The sequence below is a fragment of the Idiotropiscis lumnitzeri genome, chromosome 10 (genome assembly GCF_059441095.1).
Source record: "Idiotropiscis lumnitzeri isolate Australia: NSW breed Sydney's pygmy pipehorse chromosome 10, RoL_Ilum_1.0, whole genome shotgun sequence".
In the NCBI taxonomy this organism is placed as follows: domain Eukaryota; kingdom Metazoa; phylum Chordata; class Actinopteri; order Syngnathiformes; family Syngnathidae; genus Idiotropiscis; species Idiotropiscis lumnitzeri.
In genome coordinates this window covers 5,322,413-5,346,118 of record NC_142400.1, presented here as the reverse complement: position 1 = coordinate 5,346,118, position 23,706 = coordinate 5,322,413, and the positions used below count along the sequence as shown (strand labels likewise).

General features: G+C 41.8%; 1 protein-coding gene across 1 annotated transcript; it reads right to left on the bottom strand.

Annotated features, from left to right (window-relative positions):
- Window positions 1–535: 535 nt before the first annotated feature.
- On the bottom strand, window positions 536–23,623 carry clstn3 (calsyntenin 3). Its single transcript, XM_088305887.1, has 19 exons — window positions 23,309–23,623; window positions 22,442–22,508; window positions 18,475–18,597; window positions 17,710–17,920; window positions 17,421–17,629; window positions 15,939–16,088; window positions 15,279–15,464; window positions 13,610–13,897; window positions 12,764–12,876; window positions 11,331–11,490; window positions 10,735–10,782; window positions 10,308–10,456; window positions 9,570–9,718; window positions 5,865–6,091; window positions 5,581–5,742; window positions 4,601–4,746; window positions 4,372–4,501; window positions 4,067–4,251; window positions 536–3,323 (listed from the first exon to the last, which is right to left on the bottom strand). The coding sequence occupies exons 2-19, from the start codon at window positions 22,506–22,508 to the stop codon at window positions 3,156–3,158; spliced, it is 2,871 nt and encodes a 956-aa protein (XP_088162013.1). The 5' UTR covers window positions 23,309–23,623; the 3' UTR covers window positions 536–3,155.
- Window positions 23,624–23,706: the final 83 nt, after the last annotated feature.

Here is a 23,706-nt window from a genome sequence, read left to right as displayed (position 1 = left end):
GAAATTCCAATACTGCATGTTGAGATGAAAGTTTAACTAAGCATGTTAACCATTATCTAATAAAAATAACGATGTATTTTCCCACTAAGCGGTGTTGAATGTGGCGGTTAAAGTAATCACATGACCATGTACTTTATTTAAATTAATTATTTAATTATTTTTTTTGCTTAGCCTCAGTTCATTATTATTATATCTGCAGATGTTGAAGTGCATCATAACTTTAATTATTGACCTTTACATGTATATTATGGGAAATGTGTTTAAACTGTGAAGTGTGAAAGTGAAAGAAACTGGCACAAAACATGTTTCTCTGCCTGTGCCTGAAAACCTATTACATAATAACGACCACCAACACACAGTTTCGCTGCTCATCAGCTAGACTGGTTGAAGTTCCACAGCCACTTTCAAGCGACAGCAACTCCTGGCGCACAAGTAGAAACATACACGCGTCGTTTTGTAACATTTTCCAACTGTGGATATTCAAACGTCTAGTATAAGAAGGAAACATCCAAGATGTGGAAAAAAGGGCTTCTCATGGAGACGTCATATGTTATTTTATTATGAATTTTGTCACACAATTTTCTCTCGGTAACAATCCATCTCATCATCACCGTATCAGTAATTACAGGTAATGTTGCAGTCGTGAGCATAATACAATATAATATAAGTTAATCAATGCAATGTTTACTCTCCTTTGTGACATCACACTCGCAAAAAAACAAACAGGCTCTATTTGTATTTACGGACATTTTTTTATAGCACTGCACATTTATAGGCTACACAGACGGACAGCAAGAGACACGGAAGTGGGAAGCGGGGCGGTGTTAGAGATGGGGAGTTGTCTGGAGGGGCGGGTGGGAAGCACAAGTTGTACATTCACTGAAATGAAATATCAGATGGTCGTAGTCAAATAGAATAGTCATGGGAAAAGTGTGAAAGATAGCGATGCCACGTTTATGTACAGTTGGCGGCATCACAACATATGTGCCTCCCTATTATTTTTCTGGTCTGTGATTCCTCTATTGACAAATTCTTAAATTACAACATTATTACACACAAAACTAAGACACACTCATCGAGCCAGATATCATCCTCACGTCAACTACGAGTAATTATTTTCCTACTGTTTTCTCGATGCTGGAATAGGCGATTAACAAAAACAGGGAAAATGACCATCTGCTCCCTCTTCGAGTGTGCGGAAAAAGTGGCTGCAATAATAATAATAATAATTCATAATAATAATAATAATAATTCATAATAATTATATTTCTCGTTGTATGTACATAAAATTCATTACAATCAATACAGTCAGAACTGCCCAAGCTGAGCTAACATTCCGGGAACAGCAGGGGGCGGGGTAGCGGTGTCGTGTGCGTGTGAGTGTGTGCGTGTGTGTGTGCGTGTGTTTTACAGACATTCCGAACGTCAATGTGAGATGCATTAGAGCAGTGAATCCCAACCAGAGGTATCAAAGTATCCGCTGAATTTGTCAGAAAATGATTTAATAAATCTTCATCTATCTATGTCAGCGACATATAGTGACAGGGAGAACAAGTAAAAGTTTTTCCATTAGATGACTGAAAGTACACTAGAATCGGTGTCAACGGGGGAGTAATGGGGCCACACTGGAAATGTAAAATTACGACCAAAAAAAAAGTCACAATATTATGATGAAAATGCTGCCTCTTGCCTTTTAACTGGAACACGTAAGCGGGAGAGTGAGGTCCGATAGGGCTTTTTGGGAATACAGTCGGATTTGTTTTTCAGAAAAAAAGGCAGATTGCAAAAGTTGTATTTTTTGTGGAAATATGAAAATACATTTTTGTGGGGGGAGTTAATGTTATAAAAATAAAGATGAAATATTCTGAGGAAAAGAAATATTTTTTTTAAGAAAAAAAGTATTATTACAAGGATGGAGTACTATTGTTTCCGCAGAGAAACATTTAATTAATTTAAATTTGTAAGACAGATTATGATGTAAAATAATTGATACATAAAACTAATTATAACGTTACATTTTTATTACAATTACATGTTGAAATTTAGTGCATCCAGACATAAATGTGAATTTAATATTCTCAGAATATTACAGCTTTATCCTTAATTTTTTTTTTCCATTATATTAGCATTTTCTTCTTGTAAAATGAGATCAGATTTCTCATAAAAAGACAATCAATTAGCACTTCAGTCTGTTAAAACTGCAACATTTTTTGGAATCTTTCCACTTTGTTCTCATAAAATGCCAATTTCTTTGTGAAGTTGTGATTTTTTTAACCTCTTACATGCTCGGAATATTAATAAATAATAAAAAAAAAATAATAGTCAAATTGTGATAATTTTTCTTATAATACCACTGTATTCTTGTAAAGTGACAATTTTCTCGTAAAATTTTCCCTTTTTTCTTCTCATCATATTAACAACTTCCTCCACAGCCTTTTTTATCATCACACTACGCCCATTCTCATAAACCTCCAATTATTTTTCCATCTATTTTTTTTTTCCAGCATTCTCCAACTACAGTGACATTATTGCGGTCGTATTGTTTTGTTTTTTTTTCTTTCGAGTGTGTCCCTATTTCTCCTTCCCAGATGAAAGTCTTACAAAACACAAACGTTCATCACGGAATGTGTCAAGAGGGGTCGCAAAGAGGGAGGAGACAGCTTGTGCGCAGATTTTGTGGTTCAGTCTAATGAGTCGTGCGTGTGTGCGTGCGTGCGTGTCGGCATGTGGCGATGGAGTCGAGCAAGGATTCAATTGTGTGTTCAATAACAAAATACAATACAATCAATTGTTGTTTTTTTTCGGGAACAAAGCAGCCTCATTCATCCAGCATCACAGTTTATAGACATGTCGATATTATTTTTACCATCTTGTGATGTCGAACTGGTGCGCCGCAAATCATTTGCGTGGCTCAGGCAGATCAATTACATTGATGTGTATACATTGTGCCGCTGAACATCGAAGTGGAGAACGACTGCCCGTCGTCAGCTATAGGTCACGTATGGCGTCGTGTGGCTGAGTATTACATCGAATGTGTTGTGCGTTGTGTGTGTTTTTTTTTTTGTTTTTTTTGCAGGGATACATTCCATACATGATCGTAAAAGTGTTGCTTTTCCATGAGAGCCGGTGCAAGGGAGGGTGCGGTTACATGCAGCTCAGTAGCGACGAGCGTTGCCGTCCCGGGACTCCTTCTTGAAGATGATCCGCTGGTCGTCGCTGGCGTTGTCGGGCGACTCGGTCACCTCCTCTTCATCCTCCTCCTCCTCCTCCTCCTCGCCGTCTCCCTCCGTGTCAGCGGACATGCCCAGGCGAGACTCGTATGACTGCAGCAACAGCACAGGTGGTTACGAGATTTAATTATGAGAATGAGAAATTATATGCAGAAAAAAATGGATCAGTCGTGATTTCGTAAGCAGTTAAATTTCAAATAAATGGAAAAAAAATCTTGAAAATTTTTTTGTTAAAAAAAATTACATTCCCGTAACAATTTTGATTGTGACAACAGCAGACGTGTCATACTTTGTACTTAAATACAAATAAATAATGAATCATTTCTTTCGGCAGAGGTGGCGACAAACTGTTTTTTTTCCCTCTATTTTTCTGTAGCTGACCTCCAAAATGGGAGAAGTGAAGAAGTGGGAGTCACTGAATGGGAACAGGACAGAATGGGAGTCCTTTTCACTGGAACAGGACAGATTATTTTTTTTCACTATGGTCCAAAACGAGACAATATGGGATTTCTTTTTTCGTGGGAGTAAGATGGAACGGGAATGAAAATCAATTCCCGTGTCACCCTAGCGGTCTTCAATCCTGTTCCCGAGGGCTGTTTTCCTGCCCGTTTTCCATCTCTCCCTGCTGCAACACACCTGATTCAAATGATCACGATCGCTATCTAGCTTCTGCAGACCTTGCTGATTATCTGATTATTTGAATCAGGTGTGTTGCATCAGAGATGGAAAACGGACAGGACGGTTGCTCTTGAGGAACAGGATTGAGGACCCTTGCTCTAGTCTGAAATACAAAAAATATATATATTTGAGTTATGTCTTTACACGGACAATTTTACCTCCATGGGGTTGACGATGATGGTGAGCGCGGAGTCGTCCCACTGGCTGCCGCCCTCCTTTGCTGCCTCGCGGGCCTCCTCGCTGCGGCGGTGGATGGAGCGAATCCGGAAAATGCCCAGTATCACCATGACGATGAGGAAACCCACGCACACCATGATGATGATGGTGGCGGCCCCAGGGACCACTGATAAACAAAATCGACGTACGTTTACACAAAATTGGCTCATCAAACTCCACTTCTGAAAATAGTCCCCCCCATCACAATCTTTACCGTAATCTACAAAACCAAATGATTAAATCTGACCTGAGTTGCGATGTAGACTCGGCAAGGCGTGTCCACTGAGCTCTCCAGCATGTTGATGGAGAAACTGTTGCTGGGAGGCCATCAAGTGGGAAGGGTGGTACATACTGTCCAAGGAGTGAAGGAAGTTCACCTAAGAAAGGAAAAAAATAAATCAATACCTTACGTTAAATTGTACGTTCCCAAAAGGATTCGGTCTTTGTCGGAAAGGTTTTATTTGAGGTCTCCTCACCTCCAGAGTCAACTCATTGCTGGTGTATCTGCCATTCATCTCAGAGCAGGACAGACGGAAGCGTCTCTCGAAGCGGGACGAGCTTCTGGACAGGCGGTAGCGGACTGAGCGGAGGACGTCCTCGTAGACGGAGATGGATTCAGCACCTGGAGAGACGCAGAAAAAAAGGTAAGGAGTGTGGCTGAAATGGTGTATACGGAACCATAAAACCACTCCAGATAAAAAACGTAAAATTAAGTTGACCCCCCCCCAAAAAAACTTTCAAATATCCAAATAAGCATTTTATCCACATCCGTATGTGAACGCTGTAACTGACTCAGACCAGTTTCGAAATGAATCCAAATGAGAGATGTTCTTAAAGTGACTTAAAGTGTTTGAAATGGTTTTGTTTAACCTGTGCAATGTCACATGACCTTCTTTGTATTGACTGAGGCGCTATCAGAACTGGATCATGAAGTTGAGCACAAACTGAATTGGATCCAACTTGTACCTGATGTGAAGGTAAAAATATTTTTGGTTGGTTTACTTCTATTTTTCTTCTTATATTTTTGCACCGATGTGAACCTTCCAACCAAATTCAGACTGGTTTGAAATGAACAGTCTCAGTTTCGTTTGCAAGATTTTGAAGTGGTTTGCTTCACCTGAGCAATGTGAACACTTTGTACTTCTGATCCAGATTTCACTTTGCCTTATATTTCTGTTACATTGCTATTTGAATCAAAGTGGACCTGGATTGGATTGTAGTTCCCTTTCTATTGGGTGTTTTCACTTTGAACACAAACAACCTAATTCATATTTATTCGCACATATGTGAACACTACAACCATATTCAGAACAGTTTCAAATCTAGCTCTCATTTTGATTTGTTATGCAAGAACCAAAGTTGATCAAAGCCGCAAACTGGATCCTCTTGCGAGGTAAATGCAATAAGAACTCAGTCGCCTTAGTATTAGCTCTCAAGTTTCAAACGTTTTAATGACCTGTGATGGCGATGTAGGCGGTCGTGTTGATGATCTCCAGGCCTCGCTCTCGCACAACATCCATATCGACAAGAAGCTCCTCCCGCTCCAGCTCCAGTTCCTCACCCAGAGGTTGAACCTCACATCCATCCAAAGTGTGGGCCACAGCGTCGGACATCAGCGCTGCAAAACCGTGCAAAAATTGATGAGGATTATATAAACCCTGTTTTGGGATTTTTTAAAAAAAGTATTTTTTGCGGTTATCCAAAGAAACAAATATATTGTATACTATTTCTTGGACTCACCACCACCTTCCATCCCCTGCGCAGCCGTGTTGACGGCGTGAGTGAGCGAGCAGACGATCCTTAGCTCGGGGAATAAGGGGACACCCCGGGGGGCTTCGAACTCGGGAGCGGGGCGGGCCAGATGGGGGCCGACCCCTGACAGCGAGATCTGAGGAGCGTCGGGCTGGAGGACCACCAGGTAACCTTCCAGCGGCTTCAGCGACAGACAGCTTTCCTCGTTGAAACATCTGGAAGGAAGCCACAAGCAGACCATTAGCGGAAAAAGATCTGAAACTCAAATGAATGGATTCGATATCTCTCAGCAGCACAGCTCCCTCTGCTGGTTGCTTTCAAGTAGCACACCTTTGACCTTAACTGACAAAGTGCCTCAAAAACGATAATTACTTGACAAATTCCCTAATTCTTTAGCCAGCAAATACGTTTCGCCTGAACCAACAGCTCTCCATCTCTTTAAAAACGCTTAAGAGACAATTCATGCCTAATCCCAGTCAAAATGTTTGCAATCCTCCACTTTAGCCAGCAAATAAATTGAGCCGGAATAAACTGTTTCCTCAAATGGTTCACGCCAAGAACCACACGCATATTTGCCCCTCTACTTAACCAACAAAACACTTAAGAAACAATTTCTCAATTAATTGATTAACAGAGTCAACTACGCTTCTATATCCAGCAAATAATTTGAGCCTGAACCAACAATCCCCTCTGGTGGTTGCTGCCAAGTCTAACACTGCCTTTTTTTTTTTTTTTTTTGGGCTCCATTTCTTTCGTGACTGAACAGATTTTTTTTAATTGCAGTCCCTACTTAAAATAATTTCAATAAATTATGCCTAAATCAAAAGCTTCTTCTGCTGTTGCTGCCAAGTTGTGCTCTCCATTTTGCCTAATTTCTCCATCAATTAATGTGCAAAATGCTCGAGTAACAATTAGCCAACTAATCGACTTGTATGACCTGACAATCCTCATTTCTTTAGCCAGGAAATAATTTGAGCCTGAATCCGCCACTCCATTTTCCTCCACTTCTTCAAAACTTCACTGAGAAAATATATATGAAACAAATTTATCGACTGATTTTTAAGACCATTTATGGTTTAAATCAGGCGTGCGCAAACTACGGCCCAAGGGGCCACATGCGGCCCGTTAAACGTTTTAATCCGGCCCGCTAAACTTGAAAAAAATTAAATGAAAAAACCCTCGTTTGTGATTTATTTTCTAAATATTGCGGTTTTTCAAAGACATATATTTTGTTGTAAATCTTTTGTTCACTTTCATTTAAAATCAAATGTATTTTTTTTCTCCGATGAGGTGAGGTGACCAAAACGCTCCATCCATCCTCCCCTCTGTCGAATTTTAGAACCCGTTGTGACCCACCAATCAAAAAGTTTGCCCACTCCTGGTCTAAATGGTCGTAATCATTTTAGCTTCTTCAACCCTCCTCAGGCAAAAAAATAAAAGCAGAGCTGGGCAGTTGACCCTTTTTTGCCAGTCAGTCCCCCGCTCTCCGGCTGAGATCTTGATACCATTCCGGCCTCGACCCTCCGGCTTAATTCATAAAAATAGTCTATTTTAGCCTCTGACTCCGTTCCGGGCGGGCCGTAGAACCTGGACCGTTTTGCCTTCGGGACGGACTGCACAGCTGTGCAAAAAAAAGGCTGCAATCATTTCCACTTCTTAAGCAGGCCATTTGGCTCCACTTCAATCAACAGCTGATACCGTACATATTGTCATATGGTTGCTATGTTATTTAAACATATTTATTCATTTACGTTTTAAATCGGCATGACGGTATTGGAGTGTGGATTAAGCAGAGCGCGTGTGAATGCGTGCGTTACATTTCCGCTATCAGAGCGAGCAGCTGCTTCTATCGGCTTCTCCAGAAGGGCCTGCTGTTCCGCCATCTGGGCGACTTTCTGGCCTCAAATCAATCTAATCTTCACACACGCAATAAAATGAGGAGCGTTGGGGGTGGAGCGTTTGATAAAAATACAAAATAAATAAATAAAACAATCTGGTCATGACCTTGAATCGCTGGGACGGAAGCCCTCCGGCGCAAACGTGCGGCCTGGAAATCATCCATGTATTTTCTATAGGACTCGCCGAGTGAGCTGGAGCTCGTCCCAGCTGACTCAGGCCACCTCGGAATGGTGGCCAGCCAATCGCCGGGGAAATCGTTTTAATTTTAGAGAAGGATGCACCATGCGCTCAGGCTTTGAGTTTGATGCGATCTGCCTTGTCAGCAGCCTACTTTCCCCCCCCTCGCTCTCTCTCTCGAGCTGCGGTATAAATATAAATATAAATACGCAGCTCACCGCATACATGCACTGGACTGCACTAATCTGAGGGGAAATTAATATTTCACCAGCTAAAAGCGACGGCTAAAGCCAGAGAGGAAGTTGTGCAGATGTGGAGCAAGCTGGAGCGCAGACCCGAGACAAAAGACTGTGGCTGTGCAAGTTTTACTGGACAGTTTATCGATTTGGTCACCTGACTAAAGATGATGACGACACTGCACCGGTCAACACATTTTTTAATTATTTATTTATTTTCTTTTTTTTAATCAGCGATACAAGTATGTTTTCTAGATGCATTTTATTGGGCGGATTTTGAATTTGCCCAAGTTTTTTTCTCAAGCACATCACAATTTCTTTATAATAAATAATAATAATAATCATAATAATTATTATTATTATGATTATTATTATTATTATTATTATTATTATAAGTGTGACCCTGGGGAACATGCTGTTTTCCCCCGCCAGACTACAATAAAGTGTAATTGCACATCCAGTCCAGTAGTTGGCAGTGGCGCTCTCATTGCCTGTTGTGCGCGAGTATCAACTCTACGGTGCAGGTTTGTTTTGCAACAAAAATGCTATTATTATTATGCGGAGTGTGGGTGGTGGGGGGCGGGGCGTGAAATGTTTTCTTCTTGCTAGGGGGGGGGCGTAAAAATAATTGAGAAGCATTGTTGTCGTCCAACTGTGTTCAATATGTAAAAGAAAAACCATTTCCCTCCCACCTGTTGCTTCTTTTGCCCGCTCGTTGTTTCATACTGCATTGTTGGAACTGCTTGGCATTCACAAGAGTTTGAAATGTCATCATCCCTGCTTTGCGCTATTTGAAAAGGTAATTGAGTGGACATGGGCTGCTACCAATTGAATTACCCGGCTTTACCGAAGCTAAATAAACGAGCGTGCGAGCCGCAGCTTGCCAAGAAGAGCGCAGGTGACTTTGGGGCTGAAGCGAGCAAACGGGGAGATAAGATACTTACTTATCTCCACACGATTATTTCGCCTTATCAGCGGCGAGGCAAGGTTCATGTTTGATGAGTTCAATGTCGAAGGAGGAGGAGGAGGAGGAGGAGGAGGAGGCGTTCGCAGCCCCTCGGAGTGACACTTGACTGTATGTGACAAGTGCCTGGGGCTGTAATGCCTGGCGGTGTAACATTTCCACCACAAAACATTCCGCTTTCACAGTTTACATCATGAAGGCGCATCCCCTCAGCTTGACTTCATTTTCTATTGATTCAGCAGCCAAGTGAGGAATAAAAAGTCCATTCTAGAAGCTTGGCAGCCACGCTGCGTTTCTGGCCCAAAGTGCATTATTGCAAATGAAATAAGTCCGTCCGCATGCTGCTTCGCTGGCGCAAATGTGTTTGACGGTGATAAGATGCGCCGGAGGGGGGAGGATGGGGGGGGGCTGCGGTACCTGAGCGAGGTGGTAAGTTTGAGAGGTCGCACTCCGGGCGTGGCGAAGCGGAGGGAGTTCCTGTAGGTCACCTGCTGCACGGCGCGGTTGAAACTCTCGATGTCGTCCCCCTCCAGCACCAAAACCGACTGGCTGGGGTTCACGTGCACCTGAAAACATCAAACGGCAGGGGAGGAAATTGCATTCGAGGGAACCGGACACTCCGTTCTGTTTTTTTAATCCCGCTGGCCAACAGAGCATTTACATTATCAAGAGTTCTGTAGTATGTCGGCCAATAATGGAGCTATCCTTCTCTTAAAATTGCTTAGTTAAAATGTACCTATTCAATTTTTGGAAAATTAATTTGATAATTGATTCATTGTAAGTAAAAAAAATATAGGTGATTCATTTCTTTATTGTAAATAAATTTTACATGTTCAGTTTTTAACTAAATTTTAACTAATTATTTATTCATTGAGACTGTAAGTAAAAATCGAATCAACATGATGAAAAGAAACATTTTCACATATACATTTAATTATAATTAGTTTATTTATTGTAAATACATACAATAAAAAAAATTTCTGTTATACATAGTTTCGAAAATGATGTGTTAACTGCTTTATTGTAAATAAATAGGATATTTTTTAAATTAATTTTAATAAAAAAATATATATATATATTACATTAAATTAAATAAAAATTTCTATCCATATCCCTGCTCCATTTCCATATTGTCAGATAGTTATGAGGCATTACCTTCATCCCGGATCCCAAAGTCTCCAAGTCTCCAAAATCCAGACCTTCCCTGCAGGCGTACAGACACTCCACCACGCTGTGAGGCTCCACGCTGCCCGGGCGCACCGTCACCCCCGACAACAGGCCGTGGTAACCTCCGGCGTATTTCACTGAGATCGCACAAAAAGCATCGCCATCAACCAAAAACAGAGGGAATATGAAAGAACTATTGAAATGCGCTCCATTCACACGAGTAAAACTGCTCTCACACAATTACTGAAGGACTTCCATGATCACTACTCAAATGCTCTTAATCACACTACGGAAATTTAATAATATTTTATGAGCGTATTTTGGTACGCCGTGCAAAAGGATTTCATTTGCGCATGTGTGAGAGGTAATTCAGAAATCCGTCTCTGACAGTCCCTTTATAAGATCTTTTCTTTACCTTGTGGGATGCTGTTGTTCACTATCTCCCTCGGTTTGTCCTCCGGCTCTGCGGGGAATAGCAATGTGGGCAAGAGAAAAAAGATACAAGACAAATACTTATAAAAATGGAGAAAGAAGATGCCAGGCGACGCTACAGAGTGACAGGAAGGAATGAAGAAGAAGGCAAAGTGGTTTAACTTGACTCTGAGGAACAAACTTTGGCATGATTTCATTCTAACTTTGAAGTCTATTTTCTCTAAACGCCATCTTCATAATATCAAGTCGACACTGTTTGTTTTTTTGTCTCGCTAATTGGCAGTCAGAAATTCAGACATTTGAGCGCAGTGCAACTAAAAGTAGCCTGATAGCCATCGTGCTGCTCAGCCAAGCTGAATAATTGATGACTGCGTTATATTATTAGCCCTTAAAGACGCAAAAACGTCCCGCAGGAATGCCACCGACGCGCTTTATGAAAAGTTCCAACGCCGTGATTTACATCTGCGGTTCTCAACCGGCCGAACGGCGACATGACCAAAAATATTTTAATCACCATCAGAGTCTGAATTTTGGAATTTTTTCGGATGAATTTTCATTCATTAGCGTGGCGACTCTCACCCCAGCAGGCGCCGATGTACATCCTCTGCCGAGGGGCCGGGTTGGGCAAGGCGCCGTTGTCGTGGATGAGAGCCGGGTCAAAGGTCACGCCGTCCACGTACAGGGTCACCGAGGGGAACTGGACGCTGAGGGACAGGTGGTGCCACTCGCTGTCGCACACCTGGCGTGCGTACAAGGATAATCAGTCGTTCAGGATGACATGGAGGCGATATTTCATTGATAGCAAACAAGCAACAGCTGTTTTGACTATTTAATTACTGTAGAGTTTGTAAAAAAATAAAAATACTATTATCAATTTGATTTTACTTTATAGACTGGAATTTATTCAATATTTTTACATTTTAAAAACACATTTTAGGTCAAACACTTTTCATTATTAATTATTATTATTAATTAAAATGTTTGTATTTTTATTTTTTTTTAAAGAAATTCATATTTTAGTTTATTATATATATATTAGATATTTATTAAATATTTTATTTATATAAAAAAAACACTAGATTTTTGTGAAAAAAAATTTTTTGCGGGGACTACAGCTTTACATTATTAGCAAATTGTGACTGCTTTTTCCAATTATGACGTTTGTTAAAACATTCAAACATTTTATTATAAAATTTGGTGAAATAATGTTCCAACTGTATCTCAGGTATGACATTATTGGGTAGCGACCTTACGTTCTATATTACAATTTGCTTATTAGTTCAAATTTCAATTTCATTATTTGCACTATATATTGAAATATCAATTATTTTAATATTCCAAAAATGCAGTAGAATATTTTTCTTGCCGTTGCCCCTATCTTGAATAACCTCACAAACAGCATCCAGTATTTATGACTTTTAAAATGTGTTATACTTTGAAGAATTTTTGGTCTATATAATTCAGATGTTTTTAAAACATTTCTCTATAACTGATTCCCTTTCTTCCCTTTGCTAGATTAAAGTCATGATATGAATAATAAATGCATCCTAGTAAATGGTGGCCAATGAACAGATTTGTTTTTTTTTTATATATTTCATATGTTTTTAAAATCTTTCTCTTTAACGGATTCCCTTTCTTCCCTTTGCTAGATTAAATCCCCGTATTGATTCGAATAATGAACGCGTCCCAGCCAACGTTGGCCAATGACAGCTGTTGTTTAGCGAACGGGAGGGGGAGAGGCGAGTATAAGGTAACAAGGTATCAGACAAAGACAAAAGGATCTGAACAAATCTTATTTTATCTCTGTATCAGCTTTAATGTAATCCTCCTCAATCTGTCTGGGGCGAGCAGCTTCAATCAAAGCACAATCCCCTCTTACCTCCAGAAAAAAAACACTCTCGCACCCCGGCCTGGCATGCGGACATGTCGGCCTTATTCAGCCGTTTGCTGTGCGCGTGGCCATTAACCTAACAGCTTGGCGTGAACGTGAAGAACACCCCCCCCCACAGTACCTGCTCCAGTTTCCACAGGAACTTGACGGGCCGTGCCGCCGAGACGTCAGGCCAGTAGAAGAGAGAGAGGCGGCAGCCGTGAACGGAGAGCGAGTAATGGGAGAACGAGTCATCTGTGAAGAAGAAGACGCAATTAATTAGCCGCTTAGAGCACTCAGGGTTTTAACTTGACTTTTTTTTTTTTTTTACGCATTTCTTATATTTCATTTGAATCGCCGGGCAGATATTCAGCCATGGTGCATGCGCATTGTCTGTTTTTTTTTTTTGCCGGAGCAAAGAGTGTGGAGGTTAAGTGGCTCCCTCAAGAGCATCTTGTCCGCTGAGGCCGTAAACAGCGCGCTCAGAACACCAGCGGTGATAATTCGCTGGAGGTTAGCGAACTAAAATAACGTCCAAGAAAGGCCAATTTGCTGACAACAATGTCAAAAATCCATCTTGAGGAGCTTCAAACTGAACGTTGGACCCTTCTGCTTTTTAGCAGCTGTTTTTGCGGCAATTTATTAAGCAGAGTAAAACAGCAATCCAAACCAGCCCCGCAATAAATTAAATCCAAGATAAAGAAAAAACAATTATATTGACCCAATATAGCATTTATTACACCTTTTTCAAGTTATTTAAACACACAATACTAAATAATGCAAACTAGCGCGCGTCCGATGTTGATTTTTTTTCACAATATTTGACATATTACAATTCCGATAACAGATGCATCCAATTATTAATTAAAAAATATCACATGAATCAAATAACAGATTTTTGGGTCCCTTAACGCTTAGAACAATTAAGAAATGAATTACAGGCAGAACATTTGGCTGATTAACAATAACTTTTGTTTGAATTCCTCACCATTCTTTACAGTGCTACACACGATGGTCTCCTCGTCCTTGCGACTCGCTTTCGACTGAGTGGCAGCCGGCTGGACGTTGGTGCCCCACCGGCGCATCCACAGCTGCAGGGTAAAATGGTCACCGGACAGCCCCGAGACCACCGCGTCCGGCACCACCGCCACGTGGTTGGACCCGTTGAAGGAGAATACGAGTGAAGAATCCGAGGAAGGTAGAGTGGGAAGGGCCGACGTCCAATTGGCTGCGGGAGACGGCGGTGGGAGGAGGTCGACCTCGCCCCGAACGGCGCCTGGATAAGGTGGAGCCAAAATGTCAGGAAAGATGAGATGAGGAGCTTGAATGGCAACATGCAAGTTTTGAAACCCAATGATGAGAAACAACAACTTCAAATTACTTCATCATCACAAAACCGCTAAAACGCAAGCGTTAACATAGCAGTTAGCTAACCGAGACTAGTCAAACATAAATTAAGCTTCAAGTGACCGTCAGCTATATGTTTAATTGCAATGGAGTCAATAATGACTGATTTTGGAACCATTTAAGAAGAAAAAAACAACAAAAAAAACAGGAATGTGTCAGTCCAGCTAACTAAGTATAGACAGCGATGATGCTAAAGGCTAATTGTGGAAAGTAGCTCACGTGCAAATTTTCTGTCTGTTGTGACAAAGTGGCCAAGAGAAATAACAACGACAACATTTGACAACATCATCACTATAAAACACACCAAGACAAGTAGGCAACATTAACTTGCTAACTTAAGTTTAGCTAAGCGATTAGCTGTCAGTTGTGCGTTTAACTGCGAAGAAAATGAAGTCATAGACAATAAACACTGCGGTTTTGGAAGCCTTCAGAAAACTTACGCAATTGTGATTGTGTGAGTACAGCTAACTAACACAAGTAGCTACAAATAGCGCTGATGCTACATACCAATGTAGCCGAATGAAACTTGGCAAAAGTGAGAATATACCGTATGTTGTGACTAAGTGAATGACGTATGATGATAAGCGACATAAGATCATAAAACCACATAGACAAGTTAGCTACGTTTACTTTAAAGTTTAGCTAACTAATAGCTGGTGAAACATTAACTACCCATAAGTTTCATGTCGGTTATGCGTTTAGTTGGGAAGGTAATAAAGTAATAGACTATAGAGGTTGGTTGTGGAACAATTAAAAAAATATATATTGTGATTTTTTTAACTCATTTAATCCAAAAAACGTAGCTATACGTCTTCAAAATTGTAGTGACTGCCGCCCAAAGACGTATTTATACGTCTTAGACTTTTTTTTTTTTTTACGTCATTGCTCCGTGTTTTTATATCTTTAAAACACAATATTCTGTAGGCCTTGCAAAATCCAGACAAATGCTGGGATTGAGGGGTTTCCTCTCGTGAAAATTGGCTGGGATTAAATGAGTTAAGTACAGCTAATGAAAGTACTAAAAGTCTTTGGGCTACAAGTTTACATTGCGTGAAAAGAGGCTAACGTGCTGAGGATTCCGACTTAAAACCAAAGTTATGACTTGACTTGCTTAAAATTTAGCGGTGAATCGACTTGACATCCTTAATTTTGGCCACAGTAGCTTGGCACTTACTCGAAATTTGAGCGGACTCCTGCTTTTTGGTCAAGACTCAACAGAAACCCCATGTCATGTTTTCAGATTTACTCACCGCAAAGTCGTCGCACGGATCGGTCAGAATAGCTATCTCGGTCGCAGCCCTTTCCGATGTGGCCCGTCTGAAGCTCTACGGTGGCTTGAATGTTCCACACGGTCTCCTCGCAAGTCTCCAAATGCAAGGTGGGGAAGAGCGGGATGCTCCCCGAGCCAGGTGTGTACTCCACCCGCTTGGTCCAACCTGAAACACATGACAATCAGCGAACCTGACTCGGGGCGAGAGGCGCTCGACACCCTCGACGAGTCACGTTGGCGAAATTGTTGAAATTAATTCAATGAAATGCTGACTTTTGATAAAAAAAAAAAATGCAGTGAGGCGATTTTGAAATCTGATTGGTTAAAGAAACAGTCTGACTGGTAACATAGTTTCCCCGGGCAGATTAAATAACAGGGCAGTGCTTCGAAACTGAAATCTGATTGGACAATTCCACATACAGGTACCAGACACAGAAACGCTATGAATTGACAAAAAAAGTGCTTGGAATAGAGTTTAGGATAGCAGAGGATCTGACCGCCCACTTTCTATTCGTAAGCCTCCACCTCCTTCAACTCAAGCTGACTCACATCGCTCGCTACCCAACCCACATAGCTCCCAACCCACGGTGATGTTCTCCACAGCTGAAAATGACGCAAAGGGGGCGAGGGAGTGAGTTACCCATCCAGCCGGGCTTGCAGGACGGCTTGACCGTGACCACCACCTGAGCGTCGGCCTGAGCTCGGTTCTTGCCGCAGTCGAAGGCGGTCACCCAGAACGTGTGAACGCGCTGACGCTTGGAGTCCAGCGGCTCCGTGTTCTTTATGTTACCTAGGCGACGCAGAGAGCGGGACAAAAAAAGGAGGATGATGAGAAAAAAAACACTTGTCCGTTCTTTAAAAAAAAAAGGCTTTTGTCACGTGGCGAAAGTGATGTTCACGTAAAATGCATCAAGGAACAGAGCATGAAGGAGGAACGACACGCGGTCTCGGACCACCCGGTAAATTGTGCAGAGTCACGCTGGGGCAGCCTTTGCTTTGTGTTACAAAAACACAGCAGGCGCTCGCTGTCTGTCAGTCAGCCAGGCGGGCGGCGGAAAAAAAAAAAAAAAAGACGTGAGGGAATAGACGGAGAGATCACCTGAACAGCTGCTGCAGTGTTTATGCAGAAATTCACAACAATAGTCCGCCCACGTTAAGTCTATTTTCACAGTTTTGGCTTAATACCTGGCAGGGGAAGAAAGACAAGCCAATTGTTTGACTCTGTGCCCACGTACTATTTTATATTTGTACTTGAAGATATACGGAATTAAGACTAACTTTGTAACTCCATTTATTCAGACACCAAATAAATTGTCGCCATTGAAATTAATTGAACGTGGCTTTTCATTGGTCGGTGGGGCAGATTCAACTGAGCCCATATGAATTCTGCCTAGCAACAAACACATGTTGCTGTATTTTTTTAATGAAACAGCTTAGGGGGCGTGGCTAACATATTTCATTTATTTTAATTGGCTGATGGTCCCTTTCTGGTTGAGCCCCACAAATTCTGCCTAGCAACAAGGGGACTGCTGGGAAAATCCATGACGTGATCAGGAAAATCAACAATTCAGAACTGCCTTCGGGAGAAAGGGCGGGTATTGTTTTCTCTTTCTTCATAAAAGTATTTCATATTGAATACAGAGTAGTGATAAAGATGTGAAATTTTTGGCATAATATCCTCAATGACATTCTACATCCTCCGGGTTTGCTAGGCTGACAGCCAGCAAGCGGGTGGCAACTTTTTAATGACCTTGTGGGGCAGTTGTAATTCAGCCTCATGATTTCTGCCTACCAACAAATGTCAGGACAAACATATTTTTTGCTCTGAGGGCCCATTTGGGGATTCAATCAGGCTAGTGGGCTTGGCAAGCATATTTAATATATTTTTTACTTTCAATGAGTTCGCTATAATTGAGCCCGTATGAATTATATCTGGCAACAAATGTCCGAGAAAACACGTATTGCCGTCAGGCCCTATTTTTTTCATTTAAAGAGCTTGCAGTTGTGGACCTGAGAAGTAGATGCTATTTATTTTTATTGGCCAATGGAGCAGTTACGATCGATTCTTTTGGACCTAAAAAGTTTGAGACACGACTTCAGAGATTTTATTTGTGTGGCTCACCATCGTTGTCAATAGCAAAGGGCACATTGGGAGTGATGATGTCGTAGAAGCAAATCTGGCTGTACTGCGGGGAGCAGTCAGCATCCAGAGCCTCCACACGTACGATGCGGTCAAAGAGACGCCCCTCCGGGACTGACGCCTCGTAGCGACGCTCCACAAACACGGGGGAGAACTCGTTGACGTCGTTAACACGCACATGTACGGTGGCCCTGAGGAGGCAAGGAGCATTGTAAGAAGGAATCGCGGTGGGGGGGGGGTTGGGGCGGCGTTCCAGGAGGATCCCACTCACTTGTGGGATTTCTTGCTGTTGACGCCATCGGGCCCCTCGCCGCAGTCGTAGGCCTGGATGGTAAAGCTGTGCTCCCGCTGGCTCTCGCAGTCAAGCGGCTCCTTGGAACGCACAAGACCCTCGCCGGTGGAGCGGTCTAGGACCACCGCTTCAAACTGGACTGAACCGGAACCCGAGGGGCCGTTGTGCACCCGGAAACCACAAATTTCACCTGAGAGTGGGTGGGCGGACAATGAGACATGGACGAGAATATAGATCTTCATGTCTGATATGCATATTTAAATATATTTAAATAAATAAATAAATACATAAATAAATAAATTATATATATATATATATATATATTTTTTTTTTTTGAATGAATTTATTATTTTTTTTTTTTTAGGCCCATCCCAGCTGTCTTTAGGGCAGTGCTTATTTTCTATTTTCTTATTTTTGATGCCAGTTTTACATCTTTTGACAACAAAACATTCTCGCTTCGCGAGGGACACGAACCTATTACATTTCTCTATTATCATTCAAGCCCACATGGTTATTTCCTGTCCCAGGTTGCACGCATGGTCGAGCAGCTGACTGCTGCTGCCAAGACGGCTTCAATTACACTACGTCGCTCTAAAAATAGATGCTGCGGCCAGCAAATTCATACATGCATTTAAAATGAGGATATAGCCACGCGATGACGTGGTCTTGTGATGTCTAACAAGAAATTAAGTGCAATAAGGAATGTGAAAGGTCACTCATTACGTGTGTAGTGTTGGGCGTTACCGGCGTAGTGGAGCGGAGCGTCTTTGTCCAAGGCGAAGAGCGGCGGGTTGAGAAGGACCGTGTTGTCGTTCTCCATCACGATGCCCTGGTACTCCGTCTCGATCCATGGCTTGTGCTTATTGGCTGAGGGGACCAAACAAAAAAAAAAATAGATAAACAAGTAGAATACAGTGACGCCTTGCAAGTTTATGATTGTGAATACTTTGATTCATTCAGGTCAATTTATTCTCAGGGCATTGAATCGATCGTGATTGGATTGCTCGGTTTGTTTCAAAAGACGTTGCGCCTCTCATCTGAGCGGGATTCAGCAATTCATGCAACAAGACTTGGTTAGGACTGCGCCAAAAAAAAGAAAAAGAAAAAGTGGCCCAACAAAAAAAGGCCCTCTAAATATTACGACTGTGAAGTAACCACAGGTTAGAGCAGATGTAGGCAAACTATGGCCCGGGGGCCACATGCGGCCCGTTAAACGTTTTAATCTGGCCCGCCAAACTTGAAAAAGATTTAATGAATTAACCTTGTTTTTTCCAATGCCACTCAAACAGATGCTTCCCAGAATGCGAACAATGCATCGCCACACAGCGTTGAGGCTTTTCGACAAATAACACAACAAAAATGGCAGTTGAGAAAACCCCGGACAATCAACAATGCAGTACCATGCCGACTATGTCATTCCGAAGAATACTCAAAATACGGTTGGTCGATTTTACTTCTCACTTGATCTTAAAGGTAATTTTAAAACTTGAAGGTGGCTCATTGTACGCTGACCAAGATAATTACTACTCTGCATTTTTCTAATGGGACGAAAAGGCGCTCTTTTTTTGTACGCGACTCATTGTGACGGACGCAGCCCGCTTCACTTCTCCTTGTCCGGGTTCTGCCTCGTAGAACAATTAAAAGTCCACTTTTTAATCGCACACTCATCTCTCTCGCCGCCATCAATCAGCCCGCCTCAGCTTAGCGCCTACAAAATATCCCACTGAAAGGACACAAACACTGCAGGTTTTCTGTGAGTTTAACCTTTAATCGCCAATTCATTATTCATCCTTGTGCTGGATGTTCGGCGCTAAAGGATCAAAGGCCAAGTTAATGAGCAAGAAGCGATTGTTCCACGGCGCTGCGAAGCCAAGCCAAGCCGTCTCTTCTCTGTCTTTGCCTCTTTTGTCCCGCAGCTCTTTGGAAATCAGGCACACACAAACGCTCGTCCGGGTGAGGAGGCTGGGAAAAAAAGTGCTTGTTTGTCACCTTTAAGACAAGAAGGGCTAAGCTTTCTCATGTCGATACTTTAGTCTGTCCATCAATCTTGCAACTTTAACGACCCGACATTTTCATATCTCAATGGTTGCAATTTGGACAAAACAAAACGGAGCGTGGCAAAAATCTGCCAGGTTGCCAAACCAACCTTGTTACATGCTTTCGTGAAACAAAATGAACATCCATCAAGTACTCACAATAAAAGAAAGAACCAAATCGAAGTTAGGAGCGAACGTTGAGCTAAGCTTGATTTACTTTGCACGAGATAATGCCTCTTTCTCTGCTATTTATCACGTCCTGTTTCTGATTCGCTGGCGGACAGCCAATCAGAGTGATCAATTTGTCACCGACGGCCGACGCCGTTTTTCATGTTGCATCAGGTGAAAACTGCTCGCCCGTAGACGGCTCATTCATTCTAAGAAGCGACTGGGGGGGACAACAACATTCTCTGAATTCTTAACATGCACAAAGAAGTGATGGACTTTGAATTAATGCGTTCATGTGGCAATTATAAATCGTTTTTAGGACACAGTTTCAACCCCAAAAAAAAACAACATAAAAATACATTTCTATTTTATCTAAATTTTATCTACTCTAGGAACGCCTTTTTTATGAGGGGGAACACATTTTGTGAATAAATGAAAACAACGAGCACAAAACACAGCACCAACAAAAATCTCTCTCTCTCTCTCTATATTAGGGCTGTCAAAATTAAAGCATTAACTCGGGTCATTAATTAAAAAAATTAACACAGTTAAATATTCTAATATAATATTTCATATTAATTAATAGAAATAAAATTTTATTTACTGAAAAAAAACAATTTGCATACTTTGCAAAGCTGTACATCTTTAGCACAGCATCTCAGAACAAAACACCCGGCTCAACTTACCACTGGGCCTTGTCGGCAGATCTAAATATACTGTATACGTTTTGTGAATCGTTTCTTAAGAAAAATGCCCGAAAAGATGACACGGTTTAGATTGTATTCAAGGATCAAAGAAAGCTATGAGAACTGTCTTTGAATTATGAATATACTTCATCAATCATGATTTAACAATAATTCCGAGATATTATTCAGTGTCATTTTTTTGGCGTCTATACCCGTCAATGGCAGTGAGTTAAATAGGTAACCAAAATATTAGAGACAGCTCAAGACAAGCATAAGAATAAACAGACGACTAAATGTGACATCAAAATAAGAATTATTTCCGCATATTGGATATCATTCAACAGCATACTCTAGCAATTATAGGAGATGATATACTTTATGTACGTATGCATTACTTGGAGTTTAAAATCCTGTCGGAGACGAAAGAAAGGCACAATTATCCAGTCTGGCCACGTCTGCCGCTCTATAACCACACTCTCTTTTTTGGTCATTTATCTCCCTCACCCTCACGCCTCCACCCTTCTGCCGCCCTCCTCCCTCCATGTAGCATTAATCTGAGCATCAGGCGCGTGGATTACATTCCGGATTACAGATTGAGAGGCATTCCATCGTTCTGTCTCCCTTGGCACCGGTCGCCTCTCTGTCACTCTATCTCGCCACAACACGCTTGCCGCTTGGCACGCACGCGCGCATACACGCATGTCTTCTACCGCCCCCCCCGCGCCCTCCTCCTCCTCCACACCTGATCTCACATCCTTCTCCTCCTTTTTCGGCCATGTCTGCTTCTCCTCCCGTCACTGCTCCTTCCCTGCCTTCCATCCCTCATTCCTTTGCCGTTACTCGTCTTTTTCCCCAATGTCCACCCGAACTCCCGCCACTCCTTGGATGATATTTGGAGGAAAAGACTTGGAATAGGAGGATGATAAATAATAATATACAGTTTAGAAGCAGGAGCTGTTAGTTAGGGATGGGCAACCTAAGGCCTGTGTGTCATACACGGCCCCTTGAGAGAATTTGATTGGCCCGCCATACAAATCTAAAATCAAACCTCAGAGGAAGATTGTAGTGCAGTCATTTGTTTGAAATAGGTCCAATAAAAACGTCAGCAGAAAAAGGGCATTCAGCACAAATACCAACTGCACATATGTAGGCCACTTCATTAGGTACACCAGCACAAGCGAATCAAAGGTTAAAAATGTCGATTATAATCATGCATTTTGTATCAAATAAAACGTAATTAAGAATAATACATAAAAGGTGAAAACAATTTTAGATTTGGCATTAAATTAATGGAAATGATTGTTATTTGTAAAGTATCGGTGATTAAAATAACAAAATACGTATATATATTTTTGCATTACGCTTCAAATCTAAGAACAAATACATGAAAGAATATAAAAAATAAATAACGCAATAATTACAACAAATTTATTTAATAGATTGTGTTCAATTAATTTAAAACTTCCATTTGTAAAATTATATATATATATATATATATATATATATATATATATATATATATATATATATATATATATATATATATATATAAACAACAACGGTGGTATACAACCTGGACAAGTTGCCAGCCAATTCAAGTCATAAATAAACGGTCCAAGTCATATCTTTCTGACGCTGTCAATCAAAACTCATCATCTTTGTGAAGTCTTCAATTCCTGTATTGGGTTTCCTTAGACCGTTTGCGCAGGTGTACCTAATGCGATGGCAAAGCCTCTAAAACAAGCTAAAAAAGTAAACAACCACAACACAACACAACACATCAACATGAGCAGTCAATATCGATCCGGACGAGTAACTGACCTTTGTTGCCACTGGCAACGGAAGTCAAGCAAAGGAAGAGGAAGGAGAGACATTTCATTGTGTCCATCTGGGGGAGCAGAGGTGGGAGGGGACGTTTAGGATATATTGGGGCATGCAACAACAACTCCAGAAGAAGAAACACAGAGGTTAAACAAAAAAAAAAAAAAAAAAAAAAAGAAAACATGCAGGAACAAACACATTGATTGTCAATGCCCAAATCCAATAAGTGATTCCGATGGGGGAGATTTGCTTTTCTTTTTTTTTTTCGCTCCCTGCTTGTGACACAAAACACCTCCAGAAAAACATATTGGCATGTTGGCAAAATTCATGTTCTGTAAAACGGATGCTGTAAATGACAAGATTTGTATTTGGGAATAATGTGGTCAGTAGTGCATGAACAAAACATACTGCACCTATAAATAGCAAGATCAGAGAAACTGCCCAGTTTGTGTCAGTGTGGTCATTTTAATGAAATAAAACTTCATGAGTGTGTCAAGTGCGTGTTCTCCTGCCTTTTAATTGTGGTTTGTCATCTTGTGGCCGTAGCTGGAAAAAAAATGACTCCTCAGGGGAGGATGGTATAGAATAAGGGGGGGGGGTGAAGGTGGTGAGTTGTGGGGTTTCAAATCCAATATGCTGCACCTTCCCTTTTGATAAGAAACATTCTACACGTAAATGTAGATACTGGCGTCCAGAAGGCCGTGGACGTTACGTTACATGTGTTCCCACTTGCAATGCGACATGACTGCGTGCTAGTGACACAGATGAGGCGTCAATAATGGCTGCCCAGTTAAAGTAAGGTGAAATGTCGCAGCTACCACGATCACGATGATGATGATGACGAAGATGAAGAAGTAGTGACATTACCGTGTCGGCTGCAGCAGTGATGCCTGCTCGGTATCCACAGCCTCCTTTTTTTTTTTTTCCTTTAGCTTCGCAGCATCCGCCTCTCACGCCCCTGCCTCGTGCCCGCGCACACGTCCTCGTCCTCGGCGAGGGCGCTCTCGAAGCTCCCGGTGCGACGGTTGTTCGATGGAGCTGGTTGGTTGGGGGGCAGGGGGGGGCGAAGTGGAGGACGATTCGGTGTGTAACTGGAGCGGTGCCCTTGTTTTCTCGTCTGTGGAGAAGGAGAGTTTGAGTGGGAATGTTACGATGGAGTGCCCCCCCCTCCCTCGGCGTGTGTTAACCCGCCCACACTGCGTCCTTCTCCGGCTACGTCCTCCCCCCAGCAGCTCGGTGTTCACGCTGATGTTCCGGATTTTTTT

Bases quoted from the DNA above. Each gene is read 5' to 3' on its own strand.
- clstn3 (XM_088305887.1), bottom strand. From the start codon at position 22,508: ATGGACACAATGAAATGTCTCTCCTTCCTCTTCCTTTGCTTGACTTCC. The intron at 10,783-11,330 runs GTGAGAGTCGCC...TATTCCCCGCAG, and splicing joins GTACATCGGCGCCTGCTGGG to AGCCGGAGGACAAACCGAGG. The intron at 4,252-4,371 runs GTCAGATTTAAT...TTTGTTTATCAG, and splicing joins GAGTCTACATCGCAACTCAG to TGGTCCCTGGGGCCGCCACC.